Source organism: Panulirus ornatus, chromosome 17 (genome assembly GCF_036320965.1).
Source record: "Panulirus ornatus isolate Po-2019 chromosome 17, ASM3632096v1, whole genome shotgun sequence".
NCBI lineage: Eukaryota > Metazoa > Arthropoda > Malacostraca > Decapoda > Palinuridae > Panulirus > Panulirus ornatus.
Window position 1 is genome coordinate 57,402,358 of NC_092240.1, and position 24,308 is coordinate 57,426,665.

A 24,308-nucleotide genomic window follows, 5' to 3' on the forward strand; every position below is an offset into this window, starting at 1 on the left:
AGCATTGCCTATTCTTTTCCCATCCATCAAACTTTTGCATATGTCACTATAATGATTCAGTAGTTGTGTGCATGTGCTTCTCTAGGGGCAGTATCATAGTGTACTTATTATATTGAATCTGTTGAAATGAGATGCTCCTTTATTTTTTCATTACTTTCTAAATACTTTAATTATGGGCAAAGTTAGGCTAAGTTATCTGTACAGTTTTGGCTGGAACTTGGATCCTCCTTTGTGTATTGGTGCTACATATACCATTTTGTACATATCTTTTATGCGTGTTTGGTCTGTGCTCTGTCTCAGTAGCATTGTAAGAGGTTTGGCTATTGTTTTATTTGTCTTCTTTACAAAGATTACCGGAGTGTTATCTGTTCATCAGAGCTTTTTTCCTTTTCTAGTTGATCATTTACTTCAATTATATCACTTTTTGATAAATTTATATCTGGGTGCATGCTCATCATAATCGTATGACATTTCATCATTATTTCTTAATGCTCTTTTGTACTAAATACTAATTAATATTGGTTAAGTAACATTTGACACATCTGTCACCTTCTTTGAATGGTTCAGTCTCTGATATTTTGTTCTTTTCTCTTGTCATGTGAGCAAACAGGACTTTTGGATTTTCTCTGTATAGTTCTTTACTTTTTCTTCTTTCTGTTTCTGTTCCCTTCTGTGTGATTTCATTATTTCCATATCTGCATTCTTTATTTTGTCTTCTTCCTTTCCCTTTCTATCTTTGCTTGTTAGTTATCTTAGCTTTTTCTTGCATTATCTTCCTCTGTTCATTCACTGTTTTTAGGCCCATGGAATCTTTCTTTTCCTGGTATAATTTCTTTTACTTAACGCAAGTGTATAATCATTTCATTTATGTGCTGGTAGAAGATTGCCATCCTTTTTTTTGCATTACTGCTTTTCAAACTATCCAGCCATTTTGTATTTTCTGTTACAGTATTTACTTTATTACTATTTTTTCAGAATATAGATTAAAGTTCCCTGATATTCATACATCTTTTATTTCATCATTTCTGCATTTATCCATTTCATTGCTATAGTTATTACACATTTCAGTTGTATTATGATGAGGCACTCATTTTTGTGACTTGAATGTCTGTAATCAAAGTTTTATTGTTTGTAAAGATCAGATCACTTGTGTTATCATTTCTCGTTAGTGTGGTTATAATTTTTGCTAGGTTGTAGGCTTTGCATGAGGTAATTAGCTAGTTAAGTTGTTCTTCATCTGCTAAAGCATTGTTCTCTGTTTTGACTCTGTAATTGCATCCATATTCCTGTCCATAATTTTCCCATTGTACAAATTTGAAATTGAAATCTCGTGGCCAAATGATTGTCATTTCTGGCGTGTCATTTCCATCTTAGTATTTCTTCAATATTTGATTAGTGTCATGCTGAACTCCTCCATTTTAGTTTTGGGTGGTATGTATGTTACTATATTAGGTGTTCTTATGGCTGCTCACTGCTAATGTTTCATATTTCCTGTGAAATAGTTTTGCTCTTTGTTGTGCTTTAGATTTGTTTCTTACTTATAATGCTACCCCACCTTCTTATTATTTTCTCAGTATTAAAGGTTTCATGTTTTTCTTAATCTTTCATTGATTATTTTTCCCATTCATTCATGTATCCATAAAATTTATGAGGATTATGTCAGAATCTCTTGTATACTGAGAAGAGGATGAACATTCATGAATACTCATCATTTCTGGGGAAAGTGGTACTTTGGTCTTGCATCAAGTTGGTGTTTTCTCAGAAGCACTTAAGACTCTGTCTGTGTTAGAGAAATAGTTTACCATCCTTCAAAATCTACATGTTTAGGAATAACTCATGAGAGATTCTCTGAAGATAATGTAACCATATGTACTGATTGTCATATTTCCTTTCTTTTGGTCCCAGAAGCATAAAAGTCATACATCAGTTGATTTGAATACAAAGTATGTTGTATTGATTTTTCTATAGGAACAGAGTTCAAATGCTTCGTTTATTGATGATGAATTTTATGATCCTGTAAAAATCATATTGTTTGATTTGTAGGAAAGGGTGATGTGATTAGATAGATAGAATTCTCATTAGAGACTGTGGATTAATTGCATTTTTTTTTGTTTTGTTTTATTTTAGAGCTACATATTCATATTTGATTAAAAACTTTAGCTTTCAATCCATTCCCGTAGGTTCTTCGTGGAAGATCTTTCTCTTCAGCTTCTGCTGCAAAGATATCTGTAGGTGAAAACAGTTCTATAAATCACCAGTCTTTATTGCGAACCACATCAGATTCAGCTAAAGTCTTACCTGAAATTGTTAAACAAAGTCAGACTGCACCAACTGCCCGAAAACGCTCAAGTAGTTCCTTAAGCAAAGATGTATCAACTGCAGAAGAGTTTTTCCTTGATGTCATTCTTCAGAGACATGCCAAGGTATGTACTCAAGGAATTTATTCATTTAATAAGGATGACATGGTAATTTTTTTGTCTCTGTAAGGTAGGAATATATGCTGGTAATGTAACAATATTCATTTATTTGTTTAAATGCAAAGCTGTGCTATTTTGTTGAAATACAAAGTATTGCTGCAAGAGGCACATCATGTTTTTGTTGTTGTTGTTGTTGACTTTGAGTGGGAATAGAAGATACAGCAGACTGTCTCCTTTTTTACTTAACCTACCTGGTTATGCCAAGCTGACAAGAGGGCACAGCTATTGAGACATGGTGGCACTGGGATGCACACATCCCAATAACAACTTGAGAGACATGATGAGCTGTTCTGGCGTGACATCAAGATTTGAGTGGAAAACCTCCCGCCTAGGTTGACATTGGTAGTGACTTGGCCTGTTTTGTTTATGACCTGCCTGCTGTTATATCATTGTGTGTGGTTGACATTCAACATAAGTTTCGGGAACAGTGGTTGTAATGAAAAGGTAGTGCTTGAGGGTGTTGCCAGTAGTGGTGGTGCCCACATAACACCACAGCATGGGCATGTTTACTCCATGACACCACTGCAGGGTTTTATAGTGGGATTGCCTTATTTTGATGTTTCTCCACCTGCAGCTTTATATTTATGATCATCTAGTTTGGGTGAGGATTGGTATTTGTGGATCCATCTCTTCCGGAATTACCCAGAAGTGGAAGGGATGGACTAGAGATCTGAGTGGTTCAAGGTTAAACTTTTTGAAGTTCAGAATAAAAGATTTATGTGGATGGCAAGAAGTTGCCAAAGATTAAAAGTTTCCAGTATTGTAGGGAGCATTCTTAGTTGAGATAGGGTAATGGTTACTAAATATTTAAGAAGGTGATGAATGATAGACAAGTTACTGTGGTGTGAGGAAGGATATAAAGATGAAGATGTGAGGTTGCAAGAGGAGTGTTTGAACTGGAGTGTGAGTTGGTATTATGGTAATATAAAGACAGGGTATGCAATCTGTAAAGATGTATTTTGTTAGACTTGGTTGCATTGTAAGAGTGGTAGTTAGAAAGAGAAATGATGTGTGATTGAGTACCTACAAACAAAGTATCTACAATTAAAATTTGCTAGAGAGTCAAGGCTGGTGTATGAGGAATCCAAAAGAAAGTGGCTGTTAAAATGAAGAATTGAGTACTTAAATGATTTTAACATGTAGAAAGAGTTACTAGAGGGACTGGGAATGGGAAGACCAAATGTTAAATGGAAGGATGAAATATTTGAATGTATGAATTAGAGGGTATGTGCATGAAGTGTTGTGATGTAACTGGAAAATTTGGGGTGCTTGGAGACTACATGTAACTGGAAAAGTTCGGGTGCATGAAGGAACTTTTGCATGCACTATTTTATTGGATCATGATAGATGACATATTGAATATAGATCAGTGGATAAATAGCAACTGTTTAGTCAGACTAAATGCCAGTAGGTCCTTTCTTGACTCTTTTTGATTCAGTACTATCAAGAATGAGATGTTTGAGGACAATTTGTGGTGTGAGGTGGTTTGATTGAGTAAGTAATAATATGGTAAGAGAGATGTGTGGCAATAAAAAGAGTGTGTTTGAGAGAGCAGAAGAGGGTGTTTTGAAATGGTTTGGTCACATGGAGAGAATGAGTGAGGAAAGATTGACCAAGAGGATATATGTGTCAGAGGTGGAGGGAACGAGGAGAAGTGGGAGACCAAATTGGAGGTGGAAAGATGGAGTGAAAAAGATTTTGAGTGATCGGGGCCTGAACGTGCAAGAGGGTGAAAGGTGTTTAAGGAATAGAGTGAATTGGAACGATGTGGTATACCGGGGTCGACGTGCTGTCAGTGGATTGAACCAGGGCGTGTGAAGCATCTGGGGTAAACCATGGAAAGTTCTGTGGTGCCTGGATGTGGAAAGGGAGCTGTGGTTTCAGTGCATTATACATGACAGCTAGAGAGTGAGTGTGAACGAATGTGGCCTTTGTTGTCTTTTCCTAGCGCTACCTCGTGCACATGCGGGGGGAGGGGGTTGTCATTTCATGTGTGGCGGGGTGGTGATGGGAATGAATAAAGGCAGACTATGAATTATGTACATGTGTATTAAGAATATATGGTGTGGGAGGCAAGTTGTTAGAAGCAGTGAAAAGTTTTTATCGAGGGTGTAAGGCATGTGTACCTGTAGGAAGAGAGGAAAGTGATTGGTTCTCAGTGAATGTAGGTTTGCGGCAGGGGTGTGTGATGTCTCCATGGTTGTTTAATTTGTTTATGGATGGGGTTGTTAGGGAGGTGAATGCAAGAGTTTTGGAAAGAGGGGCAAGTATGAAGTCTGTTGGGGATGAGAGAGCTTGGGAAGTGAGTCAGTTGTTGTTCGCTGATGATACAGCGCTGGTGGCTGATTCATGTGAGAAACTGCAGAAGCTGGTGACTGAGTTTGGTAAAGTGTGTGAAAGAAGAAAGTTAAGAGTAAATGTGAATAAGAGCAAGGTTATTAGGTACAGTAGGGTTGAGGGTCAAGTCAATTGGGAGGTGAGTTTGAATGGAGAAAAACTGGAGGAAGTGAAGTGTTTTAGATATCTGGGAGTGGATCTGGCAGCGGATGGAACCATTGAAGCGGAAGTGGATCACAGGGTGGGGGAGGGGGCGAAAATTCTGGGAGCGTTGAAGAATGTGTGGAAGTCGAGAACCTTATCTCGGAAAGCAAAAATGGGTATGTTTGAAGGAATAGTGGTTCCAACAATGTTGTATGGTTGCGAGGCGTGGGCTATGGATAGAGTTGTGTGCAGGAGGATGGATGTGCTGGAAATGAGATGTTTGAGGACAATGTGTGGTGTGAAGTGGTTTGATCGAGTAAGTAACGTAAGGGTAAGAGAGATGTGTGGAAATAAAAAGAGCGTGGTTGAGAGAGCAGAAGAGGGTGTTTTGAAATGGTTTGGGCACATGGAGAGAATGAGTGAGGAAAGATTGACCAAGAGGATATATGTGTCGGAGGTGGAGGGAACGAGGAGAAGAGGGAGACCAAATTGGAGGTGGAAAGATGGAGTGAAAAAGATTTTGTGTGATCGGGGCCTGAACATGCAGGAGGGTGAAAGGAGGGCAAGGAATAGAGTGAATTGGAGTGATGTGGTATACCGGGGTTGACGTGCTGTCAGTGGATTGAATCAAGGCATGTGAAGCGTCTGGGGTAAACCATGGAAAGCTGTGTAGGTATGTATATTTGCGTGTGTGGACGTATGTATATACATGTGTATGGGGGTGGGTTGGGCCATTTCTTTCATCTGTTTCCTTGCGCTACTTCGAGAATGCAGGAGACAGCGACAAAGCAAAAAAAAAAAAAAAAAAAGTATATATATGTATATGTCTCTGTGTGTATATATATTTATACGCTGAGATGTATAGGTATGTATATTTGCATGTGTGGACGTGTATGTATATACATGTGTATGGTATGTGGGTGGGTTTGGGCCATTCTTTCATCTGTTTCCTTGCGCTACCTCGCTAATGCGGGAGACAGCGAGAAAAAAAAATACTATCAAAGAGTAAATAAAGCTGGCTCTAGATATTCCTTTCTTTACATGTGACTCTAAAGAACATTACATGAGCATCAAGTGATGGCTAAAAGTAGCTAGTTCAGAAGCTGGTTGTCATATTTTTTGTCTTGTTGCATCAACATGCAATTTCGTAATGAGCTGTGTTTTTAATCTAGTAAAGACTGAAAGTACTCAAAGGATGATTAGATTAGCCTGTGAATATTCCTGGGGATCAGGGTTTGCAGATGTCCAAATCAGACAAAAATTAAAGTTGATAACTTATGGAAAAGAGAGGGGTGACAAAAAATGTACCATCATTACTCCAAAAACAAATGATAATATCTGCTCTTCTTGTACTGAATTGAGGACTACCATACATAAAGAAGAGGAGACTGAATGAGAGCAAATGAAAAAGAAAAAATACTAATCAAGGAAGCATGTTGAACATATACACCCATACATGAACAGTTAGTTATGACAAGATGTAAAGAAAGGAGGAGAGGTGAAGAGTAAAGGATGAATCAGTAGAGATCATAAGGCTGGAGAAATTAATAGAAATGGTTGAGAAACAGGATCGGAGGTTTCAACAGTTGGAGGAGATAGAAATTTAAAAGTCAAATCACAGAACATGAAAAGTGTCATCAGGTAGGAGGGGAAGCTAGGGATTTAAACAGATTTAGTTAAAGGGCTTAAACTCAGAATCAGTTTAGTTGATGGGATTCATCTGAAATATAACTAGAGGAAAGAAGAGGCAGTGATTGAAAAGGAAGAAAATGTCAGAGGAGTCACGACTAAGAGTCCAAGAGACTGTTCAAAAAGAAGTTAATGCCCATAGCACAGAATATAGAGACTATCAATAAGTAAGTGAGAAGTGGGAACAGAAGCAGTATTTGGGACTGTAGGCCAGAACTAGTGCATAAAGGATGTTACAGTGAAAAGGAGACGTAGGAATAATGAAATAAAGAGACACAGAAACTGAGGTTTAGGTTCAGAGAGGATATTATGCATTTTTGTAGACAGAACGAGCAAATATTTATTGACCAGTAGATTATTTTTATTATTATTATACTTTGTTGCTGTCTCCCGCATTAGTGAGGTAGCGCAAGGAAACAGACGAAAGAATGACCGAATCCACCCACATACACAAGTATATACATACACATCCAGACATGCACATATACATACCTATACATCTCAAAGTATACATATATATACACACACAGACATATACATATATACACATGTACATAATTCATACTGTCTGCCCGTAGTCATTCCCATCGCCACCCCGCCACACATGAAATGACAACCCCCTCCCCCCATATGTGTGCGAGGTAGTGCTAGGAAAAGACAAAAAATGCCACATTTGTTCACACTCAGTCTCTAGCTGTCATGTATAATGCACCAAAACCACAGCTCCCTTTCCACATCCAGGCCCCTCAAAACTTTCCATGGTTTACCCCAGATGCTTCACATGCCCTGGTTCAATCCATTGACAGCACGTCGACCCCGGTATACCACATCGTTCCAATTCACTCTATTCCTTGCATGCCTTTCACCCTCCTGCATGTTCAGGCCTCGATCACTCGAAATCTTTTTCACTCCATCTTTCCACCTCCAATTTGGTCTCCCACTTCTCCTCGTTCCCTCTACCTCTGACGCATATATCCTCTTTGTCAATCTTTCTTCACTCATTCTCTCCACGTGACCAAACCATTTCAAAACACCCTCTTCTGCTCTCTCAACCACACTCTTTTTATTTCCACACATCTCTATTACCCTTTCATTACTTACTCAATCAAACCACCTCACACCACATATTGTCTTCAAACATCTCATTTCCAGTACATCCACCCTCCTCCGCACAACTTTATCTATAGCCCACGTCTCACAACCCTATAGAATTGTTGGAACCACTATTCCTTCAAACATACCCATTTTTGCTTTCCAAGATAACGCTCTCGACTTCCACACATTTTTCAACGCTCCCAGAACTTTCGTCCCCTTCCCCACCCTATGATTCACTTCGGCTTCCATGGTTCCATCTGCTGCCAAATCCACTCCCAGATATCTAAAACACTTCACTTCCTCCAGTTTTTCTCCATTCAAACTTACCTCCAGTAGATATAAGGGCTAAAAAAAGTCAGATTTTTTTTTTATAGATAATGGTTGTTGGTAAAGAGGAGATTATAGATGTACAGTAACCTTAAATATTGAGGATGATGATTCAACTCCAATGGATTTAGTAGAAATGCAAATGGCACCAAAATTAGGTAGATTAGTGAAGGAGGAGGTTGATAGATGTAAGTCACTGATGATTTTTGATTTTTGGACTGGAAGAAAATATTATAAAGAGGAAAGGATGAAGAAGGAAAGGATGCTGATCAGAAGACTTCCAGAGGCTGAAGACATGCCAAATGTAGTTTTTGTCATAAGAGAAATGAGGAGAATTGTTGGATATATTCAGGATGTAAGAGAAAGACCAGTTGTGATTGTTTTTTCATACTTGATCGCCCCTTTCATGTGTTAGCCCCAAAACTACAGTGCCTCGTCTACAACAAGGCCCAACAGACCTTTCCATGGTTTACCCTGGTTGCTTCACATGCCCTGGTTCAGAACATTAACAGCACATCAACACCTGTATACCACATCGTTCAGATTCAGTCTATCCTGTGCGCGCCTTTCACCCTTCTGCATGTTCAGGCCCTGATTGCTCAAGATCTTTTTCACTTTATCCTTCCATCTCCAATTTGGTCTCCCCTTTCTACTTGTTCCCTCCACCTCTAACACATATATCCTTTTTGTCAACCTTTCCTCACTCACTCTCTACATATGTCCAAACCATTTCAGAACACACTTTTCAACTCTCATAGCCACACTCTTTTAAGTCACTTGCTAAGGGGAAAGTTCTAGAGGAATGTCAGCATACTGTTGTAACACCCATTTTCAAAAAGGCAATAAATCCCTGCCCAGAAATATTTGTCCAACTAGCTTAACATTGTGATTAGCAGAGTTATGGAAACTGTCATTTGCGATAAGGTTATAAACTATTTTGATGACAACTGCTTAATAAAAGATTCTCAGCATGGTTTTCACCAAAACTGCTTGTGTATAGCAAATCTGTTTGATATTTTACTAACTTGCTTCCTGCCCCAGGAATCCCCACTATTCTTATGAAGCTCCTGTAGCACTCAGGAAGCTGGCCATGTCCACCAGTTGGGACCATGGGTCATAAAGTGTTGTGATGTGTGTGTTTTTGTGTGTGTGTGTGTGTGTGTGTGTGTGTGTGTGTGTGTGTGTGTGTGTGTTTATGTGCAATGTGCAGAGAGTGAATGGCAGTTGAGTGGTTTAATGATATTATCAAATTTTTTTTTTTTTTTTTTTGCCGCTGTCTCCCGCGTTTGCGAGGTAGCGCAAGGAAACAGAGGAAAGAAATGGCCCAACCCACCCCCATACACATGTATATACATACGTCCACACACGCAAATATACATACCTACACAGCTTTCCATGGTTTACCCCAGACGCTTCACATGCCCTGATTCAATCCACTGACAGCACGTCAACCCCGGTATACAACATCGATCCAATTCACTCTATTCCTTGCCCTCCTTTCACCCTCCTGCATGTTCAGGCCCCGATCACACAAAATCTTTTTCACTCCATCTTTCCACCTCCAATTTGGTCTCCCACTTCTCCTCGTTCCCTCCACCTCCGACACATATATCCTCTTGGTCAATCTTTCCTCACTCATTCTCTCTATGTGCCCAAACCATTTCAAAACACCCTCTTCTGCTCTCTCAACCATGCTCTTTTTATTTCCACAAATCTCTCTTACCCTTACGTTACTTACTCGATCAAACCACCTCACACCACACATTGTCCTCAAACATCTCATTTCCAGCACATCCATCCTCCTGCGCACAACTCTATCCATAGCCCACGCCTCGCAACCATACAACATTGTTGGATCCCTATTCCTTCAAACATACCCATTCTTCCACACATTCTTCAAGGCTCCCAGAATTTTCGCCCCCTCCTTCACCCTATGATCCACTTCCGCTTCCATGGTTCCATCCGCTGCCAGATCCACTCCCAGATATGTAAAACACTTTATTTCCTCCAGTTTTTCTCCATTCAAACTTACCTCCCAATTGACTTGACCCTCAACCCTACTGTACCTAAAAACCTTGCTCTTATTCACATTTACTCTTAACTTTCTTCTTTCAGACACTTTACCGAACTCAGTCACCAGCTTCTGCAGTTTCTCACATGAATCAGCCACCAGCGCTGTATCATCAAGGAACAACAACTGACTCACTTCCCAAGCTCTCTCATCCCCAACAGACTTCATACTTGCCCCTCTTTCCAAAACTCTTGCATTCACCTCCCTAACAACCCCATCCATAAACAAATTAAACAACCATGGAGACATCACACACCCCTGCCGCAAACCTACATTCACTGAGAACCAATCACTTTCCTCTTTTCCTACACGTACACATGCCTTACATCCTCAATAAAAACTTTTCACTGCTTCTAACAACTTGCCTCCCACACCATATATTCTTAATACCTTCCACAGAGCATCTCTATCAACTCTATCATATGCCTTCTCCATATCCATAAATGCTACATACAAATCTATTTGCATTTATAAGTATTTCTCACATACATTCTTCAAAGCAAACACCTGATCCACACATCCTCTACCACTTCTGAAACCACATCATCTATTTAGGTTTTCAAAAAGCATTTGATAAAAAAAGTTACCATCAAAGGTGACGAGCAAAAATTAAGTTATATAGTATAACTTGTATTTGGTGGTTAGAAAACTGGCCATAGAGTAGTGATTAATGGTCAAGACATGGAATAGTTAGACATAACAAATGTTGTATCTAAGGCGTCAGTTTAGAACTGGATCCCATGTTCATACTCATCGATGATATTGATAAAGGGTTATGCTTTAAGGTATTGAAAATTGCAGACTACTAAGTTTAGAAGTAAATCTACAACAGAAAATAAATGTTTCATGCTTCAACTGGATATATGCAAACTGATGGACTGGACTCAGAGGTGGCAAATTAATTTTGATATTGGTAAGTATAAAGTTTTATACAGAAGTGAAAAGGAAAGGGGAAGCTATATTGTCAATTCTGTTGAGCTACAAGTGGGAAATGAAAAAGACTTGTCATCATAATCTCTGGTGATCTAAGGCCTAGCAAGCAGTACAATGAAACAGCTAAAAGGGTGAGCAAAATTCCTCTGTTAATAGGTAGGTCTATTGAATTTAAGTCCAAGGAAATTATCCTTACTCTTTACAAGTCACCAGTGAATCCCCAGCTTGAGTATTGTGTTTAGTTTTGTTACCCTACTTGAAGAAAAGACTTGAATCAAATGGAGTGAGTACAGAGGTGAGCTCCTACGATTACTGAACAAAGAAACAAAGCCTATGAGAGCTGCTTAAATGACTTAAAGAGAAGGGTAAGATGTGGTCTAATACAATGCAGGCATTCAAAATTATCAAAGGCTTTGATAATCTTGATCTGACAAGCTCCTTAAGGATATATTTGTCTGATTTCTCTTGTATAATGGTTACAACTCATGAACAAGTGTGTTATCTTGAATGAGGTGAAATGCTTTATCTTTTACAGGACTTTTGATATATGGAGTGATTTGCCAATTTGAATGATTGATACCAGTGCCATAGATAGATTTAAGAACAGACTTGGTGAATTTTTCACTTCAAATCCATGTCAAACATTATTTGCACCTCCTTAGTTACATGAAAAGTTCATAGCATTTCCCTCTTTGAAATATCTGTCTTTAAGCTAGTACAGCAGTGATACCCTCTATCACAAACAGCCCCAAAAGGACTCAGTTGTCTATTGCCGTTTGAATTCCTTTGTACATAAGTAGCATCCATGCTGCTAGCCAGGGCCTTTCCCCATCAGGTCAGCACCTTCCCACACTAATATAGAGGAAAGTATACTGCTTTTTTGCATTGACAACATATGATACAGAGATATTGTGTAAGTGAAAGCTGAAGTGAGTCATAGGGTGGGGGAGGGGGCGAAGATTCTGGGAGTGATGAAGAATGCGTGGAAGGAGAGAACATTATCTCAGAGAGCATAAATGGGTATGTTTGAAAGAATGGTGGTTCCAGCAGTGTTATATGGTTGTACAGAGGAAGATGGATGTGTTGGAAATGAAGTGTTTGAAGACAATATGTGGTGTGAGGTGGTTTGATCAAGTATGTAATGAAATGGTAAGAGAGATGTGTGGAAATAAAAAGAGCATGGTTGAGAGAGTAGAAGAGGTCGTGTTGAAATGGTTTGGACATATGGAGAGAATCAGTGAGGAAAGATTGACAAAGAGGATATATGTGTCAGAGGTGGAGGGAACAAGGAGAGGCAGGAGACCAAATTGGAGGTGGAAGGATGGAGTGAAAAAGATTTTGAGCGATTGGGGCCTGAACATACAGGAGGGTGAGAGGCGTTCAAGGAATAGAGTGAATTGGAATGATGCGGTATACCGGGGTCAATGTGCTATCAATGGACTGAACCAGGGCATGTGAAGCATTTGGGGTAAACCATGGAGAGGTTTGTGGGGCCTGGATGTGGATAGAGAGCTGTGGTTTTGGTGCATTACACATGACAGCTAGAGACTGAGTGTGACTGAATATGACCTTTTTTGTCTGTATCCTTGGTGCTGCCTCATTGAAGCAGGGGATAGTGATGCTGATTTCCTGTGGGGTGAGGTAGCGACAGGAATGGATTGAAGGCAAGCAAGTATGAATATGTACATGTGTATGTATGTAATGTCTGCATATGTGTAGGTATATGTATGTATATGTTGATATGTATATGTATGTGTATGTGTGTATGAGGGCATTTGTGTATATATTTGTGTATATGAGTGGATGGGCCATTTCTTTGTCTCTTTCCTTGTTGAGTGTCCCTTCAGATGTATTACACAATTTAAATGTTAACTCTCAGTGACCACCATCAGGTTGATGTCCATCTTTCAAGAATTATGATGCATGTCATTGCCAACAGCCAGGGGACAGTGATGTCCTTTCTGAGCGGAGGTTGCTGATTGGTTGATGGACAGATCCAAACAAGTTAATGGGCTGCTAGCACCAAATAGGTGATTAGCAATGGGTGAGAGGCACTTACCTCACAAGAAAACAGGGGTTTAAGAGGTTTCTAACCCCTGGGGATCCTAGAGATTCTTTCAAGGCTCATGGAACACTGACCAAGAAAGAAACAGGTTTTCATGCTTGAAAATTTACAATTTTAATGTTATTTTTAATGTTTACAGTGGTTGGAGTGGGACTTTTCTTAAATTTATTTGTACAGGCTCTTTCATTTTTATGTGATTTGGGTGCCAAAATGCAACTTGGACTAGTAATTTCTAATTGGGGGGTTATGGTGGTTAGGTTCATACAGTTCATTGAATGCTTCTTGGTGTAGGTGGTATAAGAGGGAATGATGTTGATTTTGGACTAGCTCAGATATATACATTCTCTCAGTTTGCTCACAAGCATCATAAGCATATGTCTAGTGTGATAGTTAAAAAGAGACAATTTTACATGTACAGTATTGTGTGATGATCTCTTACAGATGTGCTTTATTCACTCGAAGACAAATTGTTATTTGTAATACCAAGTTATATTATGCTATTTGATTCTCCACCAGGTATCTTCATTATGAATAGGACAAAGGACATTGTTTGTATTCAGTATGATTTGGTGATGTTATAAATATGAAGTATGCTGTAATTAATGAGGAATGTTTATTTGAGATATTGTTCAAAATTATGCTGAATGGTTTTCCACAGAAATTATTACTTGGATGTCGTCTCAGAGATTTGGGAACAATGGCAGCACATCTGGACTTTACTCTTGTGTCATGGTTAAGAAGGGAACGAAGTCGTGCAGCGCGTGTTGATGATTTTGTAGCTTCACTAAAGCAGATTCACAGAGACTTTTCTTGGCCATACCCATCCGTCCCAACATCTCAGATTCGACGTTATTCTGGTAAATTACTTGTGCACAAGTTTGTAGTAATATCTATTATTTATGAAAACCAAATGAAAATAGTCTGTTTTCTCTTAGCAACAAAGCAGAATATGTTTTGTATTCTCAATATCATGCTTATGATGGTGACTGGATTTATATTGATAGTAATGAGGATGATCAAAAGGAGTAAATGGGCTATGATTTATGCTAATTCATTTAATTTTGCTTTGTCCATAGATGCATCTCAGTATAAGTAGATGGATTATTGTTTAAGTTCACAACCTTAATCAGAATACTGTATGTTAGGACTTCCTCTTTTGAACCTAGTTTGAAACATTTTATCTATCAATTTTAGTATTTTTTTTTGTTCAGCTCTATTATTTTTTAGTTGCTTCATATACCACCAGTTTTACACAAAGTTATTGGAATTACTTCACTAAAATTCTGTTGTGTAAGTGGCATACTGTAAACTAAAGAAAGGAAAAAGAATCAATGACTCCTGCACCACCATGTTGTCCTCTCCCATCTTTTTATCACTGTTCTTGTAATTTTTCTCTTTTTGATCATAAGTGCCCAGGATCATCATTATTTTCCCCTTCCTTTCCTATTTTCTCTGTAGTTGTAATTTTTCATGTCATTCTTCTCATCCTTACTCAGCATATCATTTTCTCTTTTCTCTATAAGAATAAAAACCTATTGATGAAAATGTTTAGTGTATATATTTGAAGTAAAATTGAATACTATTGTGTTGTATAGTCACTAAAGAAACAGTAGAAAATAGATATTAAAGAGAGCTCAGGAGCTTTTCGCAAGCAAAATTGTGGGGATGTAACATAACAACTACCATGAAAGGCTTAAAGAACTGTAGCTATATAGCCTAGATAGAAGAAAGGATATATGATAATTCATATCTATCTATCTATATCTCTGATGCCTGTCCCCTCTGGGAACTCCCATCAATGGGTGGCCATGGCAAAAGAGTCTCCACTTATCCCTGTCCTTACATGCCCCTCTCGCATACACCGTCCCACACATTCTTCCTTTTGTTTCCCTCCAATATTCCCCCACCCTATTTTTTCCCATGTTACAGGTGATCTTCCACTCATACCAACCCCTTAAACTGTACTATCATACACTATCCTTATAAACTCCCAGTCTTGCATTCTTTCTGCATGCCCGAACCACCTAAGAGTATTATGTTTCACCCACTCTACCACTCCTCAGTTCTTCCCTTTGCATTTCTTGCCATACCTCATCTCTCATACACCCTTTCATTTCTTTCTTTATTCCATTGAGTCACACCACATGCTTTTCTCAGATAACTCATTTCCTCAGCCTGGATTCTTGACCTTTGTGCCTCATTCCACATCCAAGTTTTGGCTGCATAGGTCAGGTTTGGGAGGACTATGCTCTCCCTTAATCCTCTTTTCACTTCGATACTTTCACCTCTACCAATCATTATTCTATTAAGGGACCCAATGACTCTTCTACCTTGTACTGCTTTCTCTCATATCTCGCCCTCCATATCACCACACTTACCCAAGACAGCTCCCAGGTACTTAAATTCCCTCACTTCTTCTTGTCTTCTCCACCCCAATATCCACAGCATGATTTAGTACACTTTCTTCTTTCACTCCATATGGTTTTACAAAATCTATACTTTCACTCCATTTCCTTTCAAACACCATTACTTTACTTTTACTTGCATTTACTTTCAATCACCTCTTCTTGTATCATCATAAAACACTTTTACAACATTATGCAACTCCTCTTCACTTTCAGCAAACAACACAGTATCATCTGCAAACAGGCTTGCCACTAACCACCATATCTCACCGCCACACTCAGTCTCTCTGCTCCCCTTTTCCCTAGTTTTGCTTTCATCTCATCTCTCTTATCACTCCATCCATATATATATATTTATTATTGTACTTGTTATACTTAGTTGCTGTCTCCTGCGTTAGCGCAAGGAAACAGACGAAAGAATGGCCCAACCCACCCACATACTCATGTATATACATAAACGCCTACACATGCACATATACATACCTATACATTTCAACATATACATAATGGGGGGCAGAAGCAGGGGGCTGGAACCCCCCCAATGTATTTAGATGTCTAAAAAGGAAAACAGAAGCAGTCAAGAGGAGAGGGCTCATCCCTCTTGAAGGCTCAGATTGGGGTGTCTGAATGTGTTTGGATGTAACCAAGATGAGAAGAAAGGAGAGATAGGTAGTATGTTTGAGGAAAGAAGCCTGGATGTTCTGACTCTGAGTGAAACGAAGCTCAAGGGTAAAGGGGAAGAGTGGTTTGGAAAAGTCTTGGGAGAAAAGTCAGGGGTTGGTGAGAGGACAAGAACTAAGGAAGAAGCAGCAACACTCCTGAAGCAGGAGTTGTGAGGGTATGTGACGAGTGTAAGAAAGTAAACTCTAGATTGATGGTAAAACTGAAGGTGAATGGAGAGAGATGGGTGATTATTGGTGCCTATGCACCTGGTCTTGAGAAGAAAGATCATGAGAGGCAAGTGTTATGGGAGCAGTTGAGTGAGTGTATTAGCAGCTTTGATGCACGAGACTGAGTTATAGTGATGGGTGATTTAAATGCAAAGGTGAGTAATGTGGCAGTTGAGGGTATTATTGGTATACATGGGGTGTTCAATGTTGTAAATGGAAATGGTAAAGAGCATGTGGATTTATGTGCTGAAAAAAGACTGTTGATTGGGAGTATTTGGTTTAAAAAGAGATATACATAAGTATACATATGTGAGGAGGAGAGATGGTCAAAGGGCATTATTGGACGTGTTAATTGATAGGCGTGTAAAAGGGAGACTTTTGGATGTTAATGTGCTGAGAGGGGCAGCTGCAGGGATGTCTGATCACTATCTTGTGGAGACAAAAGTGAAGATTTGTAGATGCTTTCAGAAAAGAAGAGAGAATGTCGGGGTGAGAGAGTGGTAAGAGTAAGTGAGCTTAGAAAGGAGACTTGTGTGGGGAAGTATCAGGAGAGATTGAGTGTGGAATGGCTAAAGGTGAGAGCAAATTATGTGAGGGGAGTGGGTGAGGAATGGGATGTATTTAGAGAAGCAGTGATGGCTTGCACAAGAGATGCACCTGGTATGAGAAAGATGGGAGATAGCCAGATTAGGAAGGGTAGGGAGTGGTGTGATGAAGTAAGATTGTTAGTGAAAGAGAAAAAAGAGGTATTTGGATGATATTTGCTGGGAAGTAATGCACATGAGTGGGAGATGTATAAAAGAAAGTGACCAGAGATCAAGAGAAAGGTACAAGAGTTGAAAAAGAGGGCAAATAAGAGTTGGGGTGATAGAGTATCATTAGATTTTAGGGAGAATAAAAAGATGTTTGGGGAGATAAATAAGGTGTGTAAGACAAGAGAACAAATGGGAACATCAGTGAAGGGAGCAAGTGGGGAAGTGATAACAGATAGTGATGGAGTGAGTATTTTGAAGGTTCGTTTAATGTGTTTGATGATAGAGTGTCAGATAAAGGGTGTTTTGGTCAGGATGGTGTACAAAGTGAGAGGGTCAGAGAGAGAATGATTTGATGAAGAGCGAAGACGTAGTGAAAGCTTTGCAGAAGATGAAATGTGGTTTGGATGGTATTGCAGTGGAATATATTAAAAAAGAGGGTGACTGTGTTGTTGATTGGTTGGTAAGGATATTCACTGTATGTATGATTCATGGTGAGGTGCCTGAGGATTGGCAGAATGCATGTATAGTGCCATTGTACAAAGGCAAAGGGGATAAAGGTGAGTGTTCAAACAACAGAGGCATAAGTTTGTTGAGTGTTCTTGGGAAATTGTAGGAGAGGGTATTGATTGAGAGGATGAAGGCATGTACAGAGCATGAGATTGGGGAGGAGCAATGTAGTTTCCGAAGTGGTAGAGGATGTGTGGATCAGGTGTTTGCTTTGAAGAATGTATGTGAGAAATACTTAGAAAAACAAGTGGATTTGTATGTAGCATTTATGGATCTGGAGAAGGCATATGTCAGCCTGTGGCAGGGGTGTGTGATGTCCCCATTGTTGTTTAATTTGTTTATGGATGGGGTGATTAGGGAGGTAAATGCAAGAGTTTTGGAGAGAGGGGCAAGCATGCAGTCTGTTGTGGATGGGAGGGCCTGGTAAGTGAGTCGGTTGTTGTTCACCGATGAGACAACTCTAGTGGCTGATTCGTGTGAGGAACAGCGGAGGTTGTTAAATGAGTTTGGAAAAGTGTGTGAAAGGAGAAAGTTGAGAGTAAATGTGAATAAGAGCAAGGATATTAGGTTAAGTAGGGTTGAGGGTGAGGGACCATTTAATTGGGAGTTAAGTTTGAATGAAGAAGAGCTGGAGGAAGTGAAGTGTTTTAGATATCTGGGAGTGGACTTAGCAGCGGATTGAACCATGGAAGCGGAAGTGAGTCACAGGGTGGGGGAGGGGGTGAAGGTTCTGGGAGTGATGAAGAATGTGTGGAAGGAGAGAACATTATCTATGAGAGCAAAAATGGGTATGTTTGAAGGAATAGTGGTTCCAAAAATGTTATATGGTTGTGAGGCATAGATAGGGTTGTACAGAGGAGGGTGAATGTGTTGGAAATGAAATGTTTAAGGACAGTATGTGGTGTGAGGTGGTTTGATCGATTAAGTAATGTGAGAGTAAGTGAGATGTGTGGAAATAAAAAGAGTAGGGTTGAGAGAGCAGAAGAGGGTGTGTTGAAATGGTTTGGACATATGGAGGGAATGAGTGAAGAAAGATTGAGAGAGAGGATATATGTGTCAGAGGTGAAGGGAACAAGGAGAAGTGGGAGACCAGATTGGAGGTGGAATGATGGAGTGAAAAAGATTTTGAGTGATCGGGTCCTGAACATACAGGAGGGTGAAAGGTGTGCAAGGAATAGAGTGAATTAGAATGATGTGGTATAGTGGGGCCAACGTGCTGTCAATGGACTGAACCAGGGCATATGAAGTGTCCGGGGTAAACCATGGAAAGGTGCGTAGGGCCTGGATGTTGAAATGGAACTGTGGTTTTGGTGCATTACACATGACAGCTAGAGATTGAGTGTGAGCATGTGTGGCCTTTTTTCTTTTCCTTGCACTGCCTCGATGTGTGTGTGTGTGTGTGTGTGTGTGTGTAGGTGGTTGGTGGTGATGGTGGTGGTGGGGGGCTATTTCCTGTGTGGCAGAGTAGTGATAGGAAAGTTGAGAGTAAATGTGAATAAGAGCAAGGTTATTAGGTACAGTAGGGGTGAGGGTCAAGTCAATTGGGAGGTGAGTTTGAATGGAGAAAAACTGGAGGAAGTGAAGTGTTTTAGATATCTGGGAGTGGATCTGTCAACGGATGGAACCATGGAAGCGGAAGTGGATCATAGGGTGGGGGAGGGGGCGAAAATTTTGGGAGCCTTGAAAAATGTGTGGAAGTCGAGAACATTATCTCGGAAAGCGAAAATGGGTATGTTTGAGGGAATAGTGGTTCCAACAATGTTGTATGGTTGCGAGGCGTGGGCTATGGATAGAGATGTGCGCAGGAGGATGGATGTGCTGGAAATGAGATGTTTGAGGACAATGTGTGGTGTGAGGTGGTTTGATCGAGTAAGTAACGTAAGGGTAAGAGAGATGTGTGGAAATAAAAAGAGCGTGGTTGAGAGAGCAGAAGAGGGTGTTTTGAAATGGTTTGGGCACATGGAGAGAATGAGTGAGGAAAGATTGACCAAGAGGATATATGTGTCGGAGGTGGAGGGAACGAGGAGAAGAGGGAGACCAAATTGGAGGTGGAAAGATGGAGTGAAAAAGATTTTGTGTGATCGGGGCCTGAACATGCAGGAGGGTGAAAGGAGGGCAAGGAATAGAGTGAATTGGAGTCATGTGGTATACAGGGGTTGACGTGCTGTCAGTGGATTGAATCAAGGCATGTGAAGCGTCTGGGGTAAACCATGGAAAGCTGTGTAGGTATGTATATTTGCGTGTGTGGACGTGTGTATGTACATGTGTATGGGGGGGGGGGGTTGGGCCATTTCTTTCGTCTGTTTCCTTGCGCTACCTCGCAAACGCGGGAGACAGCGACAAAGTATAAAAAAAAAAAAAAAAAAAAAATATATATATATATATATCTTTTTTTTCTTTCAAACTATTCGCCATTTCCCGCATTAGCGAGGTAGCGTTAAGAACAGAGGACTGGGCCTTTTTTGGAATATCCTCACCTGGCCCCCTCTGTTCCTTCTTTTGGAAAATTAAAAAAAATCGAAAGGGGAGGATTTCCAGCCCCCTGCTCCCTCCCCTTTTAGTCGCCTTCTACGACACGCAGGGAATACACGGGAAGTATTCTTGCTTCCCTATCCCCAGGGATAATATATATATATATATATATATATATATATATATATATATATATATATATATATATTATATATTGTTATTTATTGTACTTAATTGCCATCTTCCATGTCATCAAGGTAACTTAAGGAATGGCCCAACCCATCCATGTACACATGAATATACATAAACGCCCACACATGCACACATACATACATATGCATTTCAACATATACATATATACACATGTCCTTATTCAGGTATTGCCAGGAAAAGACAAAAAGGCCACATTTGTTCCCACTCAGTCTCTAGCTGTCATGTGCAATGCACCGAAACCACAGCTCCCTTTCCACATCCAGGCCCCACAGACCTTTCCATGGTTTACCCCAGACATCTCATGTCCTGGTTCAATCCCTTGACAGTACGTTGACCCTGTTATACCACATCGTTCCAATTCACTCTACTCCTTGCACGCCTTTCACCCTCCTGTATGTTCAGGCCCCGATCGCTCAAAATCTTTTTCACTCCATCCTTTCAACTCTAATTTGGTCTCCCGCTTCTCCTTCCCTCCACCTCTGATGCATATATATGCCCATGCATATTTTACAATCCCAATCTTTCCTTTCACCATACTATTCTTGATTCATTCCATTCATGCTCAGTAACACCCTCCCATACTCTTGGTGATAGCAGAATTGCACATCTTTCTTTTCCTCTTCCCTGATAACTTTCACTCATTCCTGTCCATACCACACCTCCTTCCATGCCCTCCCATAACTTGCACTCATCATTTCCATTTGCACTCTATGCACTCTGCCTGAGGATATGGGTTTCCTCTATTCCTAGTACATTCATGCTGCAACTTTTACACCTCTTTACAGTCTCCTTCCTTTTATTCTCCCCCTTTTATTCATCCCATTCACATAGCTCCATCATTCTCAGATGTTCATTCCTTTTAGCCGTGGGCATAACTGGTAGACTCCAGTGCTGCTTCTTAGCCATTTGTGCCTCACCCTTGACAGGTCACTGGCAGAGGGCAATTCCAGTGCAGTGTTTCCATAGGCAGTGAGACTCAAAAATTGTCAAAACTAAAAGTAACAGTAAACATCAGGTGTCTGTCCTAATTTAAAACTATTGCCCTGATGTAACTGGGCAATGCTTCCATCTTAGTTCCACCTCTGAGGGGTGTATTGATGAAGTCGTTAAGAGAAGGAGGGGTGAAACTTGGCTACTCCAGTAAAACTAGATTATTCACTTGAGTTGCTCAAACTCACTACTTTTCCCAGTTTCAGGCTTCTTTATTTTTCACAGTAGCAGCACCTCCTACCTCATTGGTTGTGGTACTGCCATTGCACAAATGACAGTCTATACACAGCAACAATGTGAAGATATGAAGAAAATGTGTTAAACCTGAAGCCTTTCAATAGGGAATATGCAGTGTTGTTAAGTCTTCAATAATACCATGGAACATACTGAAAATTAATTATTTTTTATTTTATTTATTTTGCTTTGTCACTGTCTCCCGCGTTAGCGAGGTAGCGCAAGGAAACAGACGAAAGAATGGCCCAATCCGCCCACATACACATGTATATACATACACGTCCACACACACTACATACCTATACATCTCAATGTACACATATATATACACACACAGACACATACATATATACACATGTACGTAATTCATACTGTCTGCCTTTATTTGTTCCCATCGCCACCTTGCCACACATGGAATAACAAACCCCTCCCCCTCATGTGTGCGAGGTAGCGCTAGGAAAAGATACCAAAGGCCCCATTCGTTCACACTCAGTCTCTAGCTGTCATGTAATAATGCACCGAAACCACAGCTCCCTTTCCACATCCAGGCCCCACACACTTTCCATGGTTTACCCCAGACGCTTCACATGCCCTGGTTCAATCCATTGACAGCACGTTGACCCCGGTATACCACATCGTTCCAATTCACTCTATTCCTTGCCCGCCTTTCACCCTCTTGCATGTTCAGGCCCCGATCACTCAAAATCTTTTTCACTCCATCTTTCCACTTCCAATTTGGTCTCCCACTTCTCCTCATTCCCTCCACCTCTGACACATATATCCTCTTGGTCAATCTTTCCTCACTCATTCTCTCCATGTGACAAAACCATTTCAAAACACCCTCTTCTGCTCTCTCAACCACTCTCTTTTTATTTCCACACATCTCTCTTACCCTTACATTACTTACTTGATCAAACGACCTTACACCACATATTGTCCTCAAACATCTCATTTCCAGCACATCCACTCTCCTGTGCACAACTCTATCCATAGCCCATGCCTCGCAACCATACAACATTGTTGGAACCACTATTACTTCAAAGATACCCATTTTTGCTTTTGGAGATAATGTTCTCAACTTCCAAACATCCTTCAAGGCTCCCAGAATTTTCGCCCCCTCCCCCACCCTAAGATTCACTTCCGCTTCCATGGTTCCATCCGCTGCCAAATCCACTCCCAGATATCTAAAACACTTCACTTCCTCCAGTTTTTCTCCATTCGAACTTACCTCCCAATTGACTTGACCCTCAACCCTACTGTACCTAATAACCTTGCTCTTATTCACATTTACTCTTAACTTTCTTCTTTCACACACTTTACCAAACTCAGTCACCACCTTCTGCAGTTTCTTACATGAATCAGCCACCAGCGCTGTATCATCAGCGAACAACAACTGACTCACTTCCCAAGCTCTCTCATCCACAACAGACTGCATACTTGCCCCTCTTTCCAAAACTCTTGCATTCACCTCCCTAACAACCCCATCCATAAACAAATTAAACAACCATGGAGACCTCACACACCCTTGCCGCAAACCTACATTCACTGAGAACCAATCACTTTCCTCTCTTCCTACACGTACACAGGCCTTACATCCTCGATAAAAACTTTTCACTGCTTCTAACAACTTGCCTCCCACATCATATATTCTTAAAACCTTCCACAGAGCATCTCTCTCAACTCTATCATATGCCTTCTCCAGATCCATAAATGCTACATACAAATCCATTTGTTTTTCTAAGTATTTCTCACATAGATTCTTCAAAGCAAACACCTGATCCGCACATCCTCTACCACTTCTGAAACCACACTGCTCTTCCCCAATCTGATGCTCTGTACATGCCTTCACCCTATCAATCAATACCCTCCCATATAATTTACCAGGAATACTCAACAAACTTATACCTCTGTAATTTGAGCACTCACTCTTATCCCCTTTGCCTTTGTACAATGGCACTATGCAAGCATTCTGCCAATCCTCAGGCACCTCACCATGAATCATACATACATTAAATAACCTTACCAACCAGTCAACAATACAGTCACCCCCTTTTTTAATAAATTCCAGTGCAATACCATCCAAACCTGCTGCCTTGCCGGCTTTCATCTTCCATAAAGCTTTTACCACCTCTTCTCTATTTACCAAATCATTTTCCCTAACCCTCTCACTTTGCAGACCACCTCGACCAAAACACCCTATATCTGCCACTGTGTCATCAAACACATTCAACAAACCTTCAAAATATTCACTCCATCTCCTTCTCACATCACCACTACTTGTTATCACCTCCCCATTAGCCCCCTTCACTGAAGTTCCCATTTGCTCCCTTGTCTTACGCACTTTATTTACCTCCTTCCAAAACATCTTTTTATTCTCCATGAAATTTAATGATACTCTCTCACCCCAACTCTCATTTGCCCTCTTTTTCACCTCTTGCACCCTTGACCTCCTGCCTCTTTCTTTTATACCTCTCCCACTCATATGCATTTTTTCCCTGCAAAAATCATCCAAATGCCTCTCTCTTCTCTTTCACTAATAATCTTACTTCTTCATTCCACCACTCACTACCCCTTCTAATCAACCCACCTCCCACGCTTCTCATGCCACAAGCATCTTTTGCGCAAGCCATCACTGGTTCCCTAAATACATCCCATTTCTCCCCCACTCCCCTTACCTCCTTTATTCTCACCTTTTCCATTCTGT

At 40.3% G+C, this 24,308-nt stretch overlaps 1 protein-coding gene across 5 annotated transcripts in view; it reads left to right on the forward strand.

The window, feature by feature from the left end:
* The window catches only part of Rich (Guanine nucleotide exchange factor subunit Rich), a 349,449-nt gene that overhangs the window by 277,292 nt on the left and 47,849 nt on the right, over positions 1–24,308 (forward strand). For all 5 annotated transcript variants that reach the window (XM_071672678.1, XM_071672679.1, XM_071672681.1 and 2 more), the window contains 2 exons: positions 2,181–2,423; positions 13,797–13,995. In XM_071672678.1, the coding sequence (XP_071528779.1) occupies positions 2,181–2,423; positions 13,797–13,995 (442 nt within the window). The remainder of the gene's footprint in view (positions 1–2,180; positions 2,424–13,796; positions 13,996–24,308) is intronic.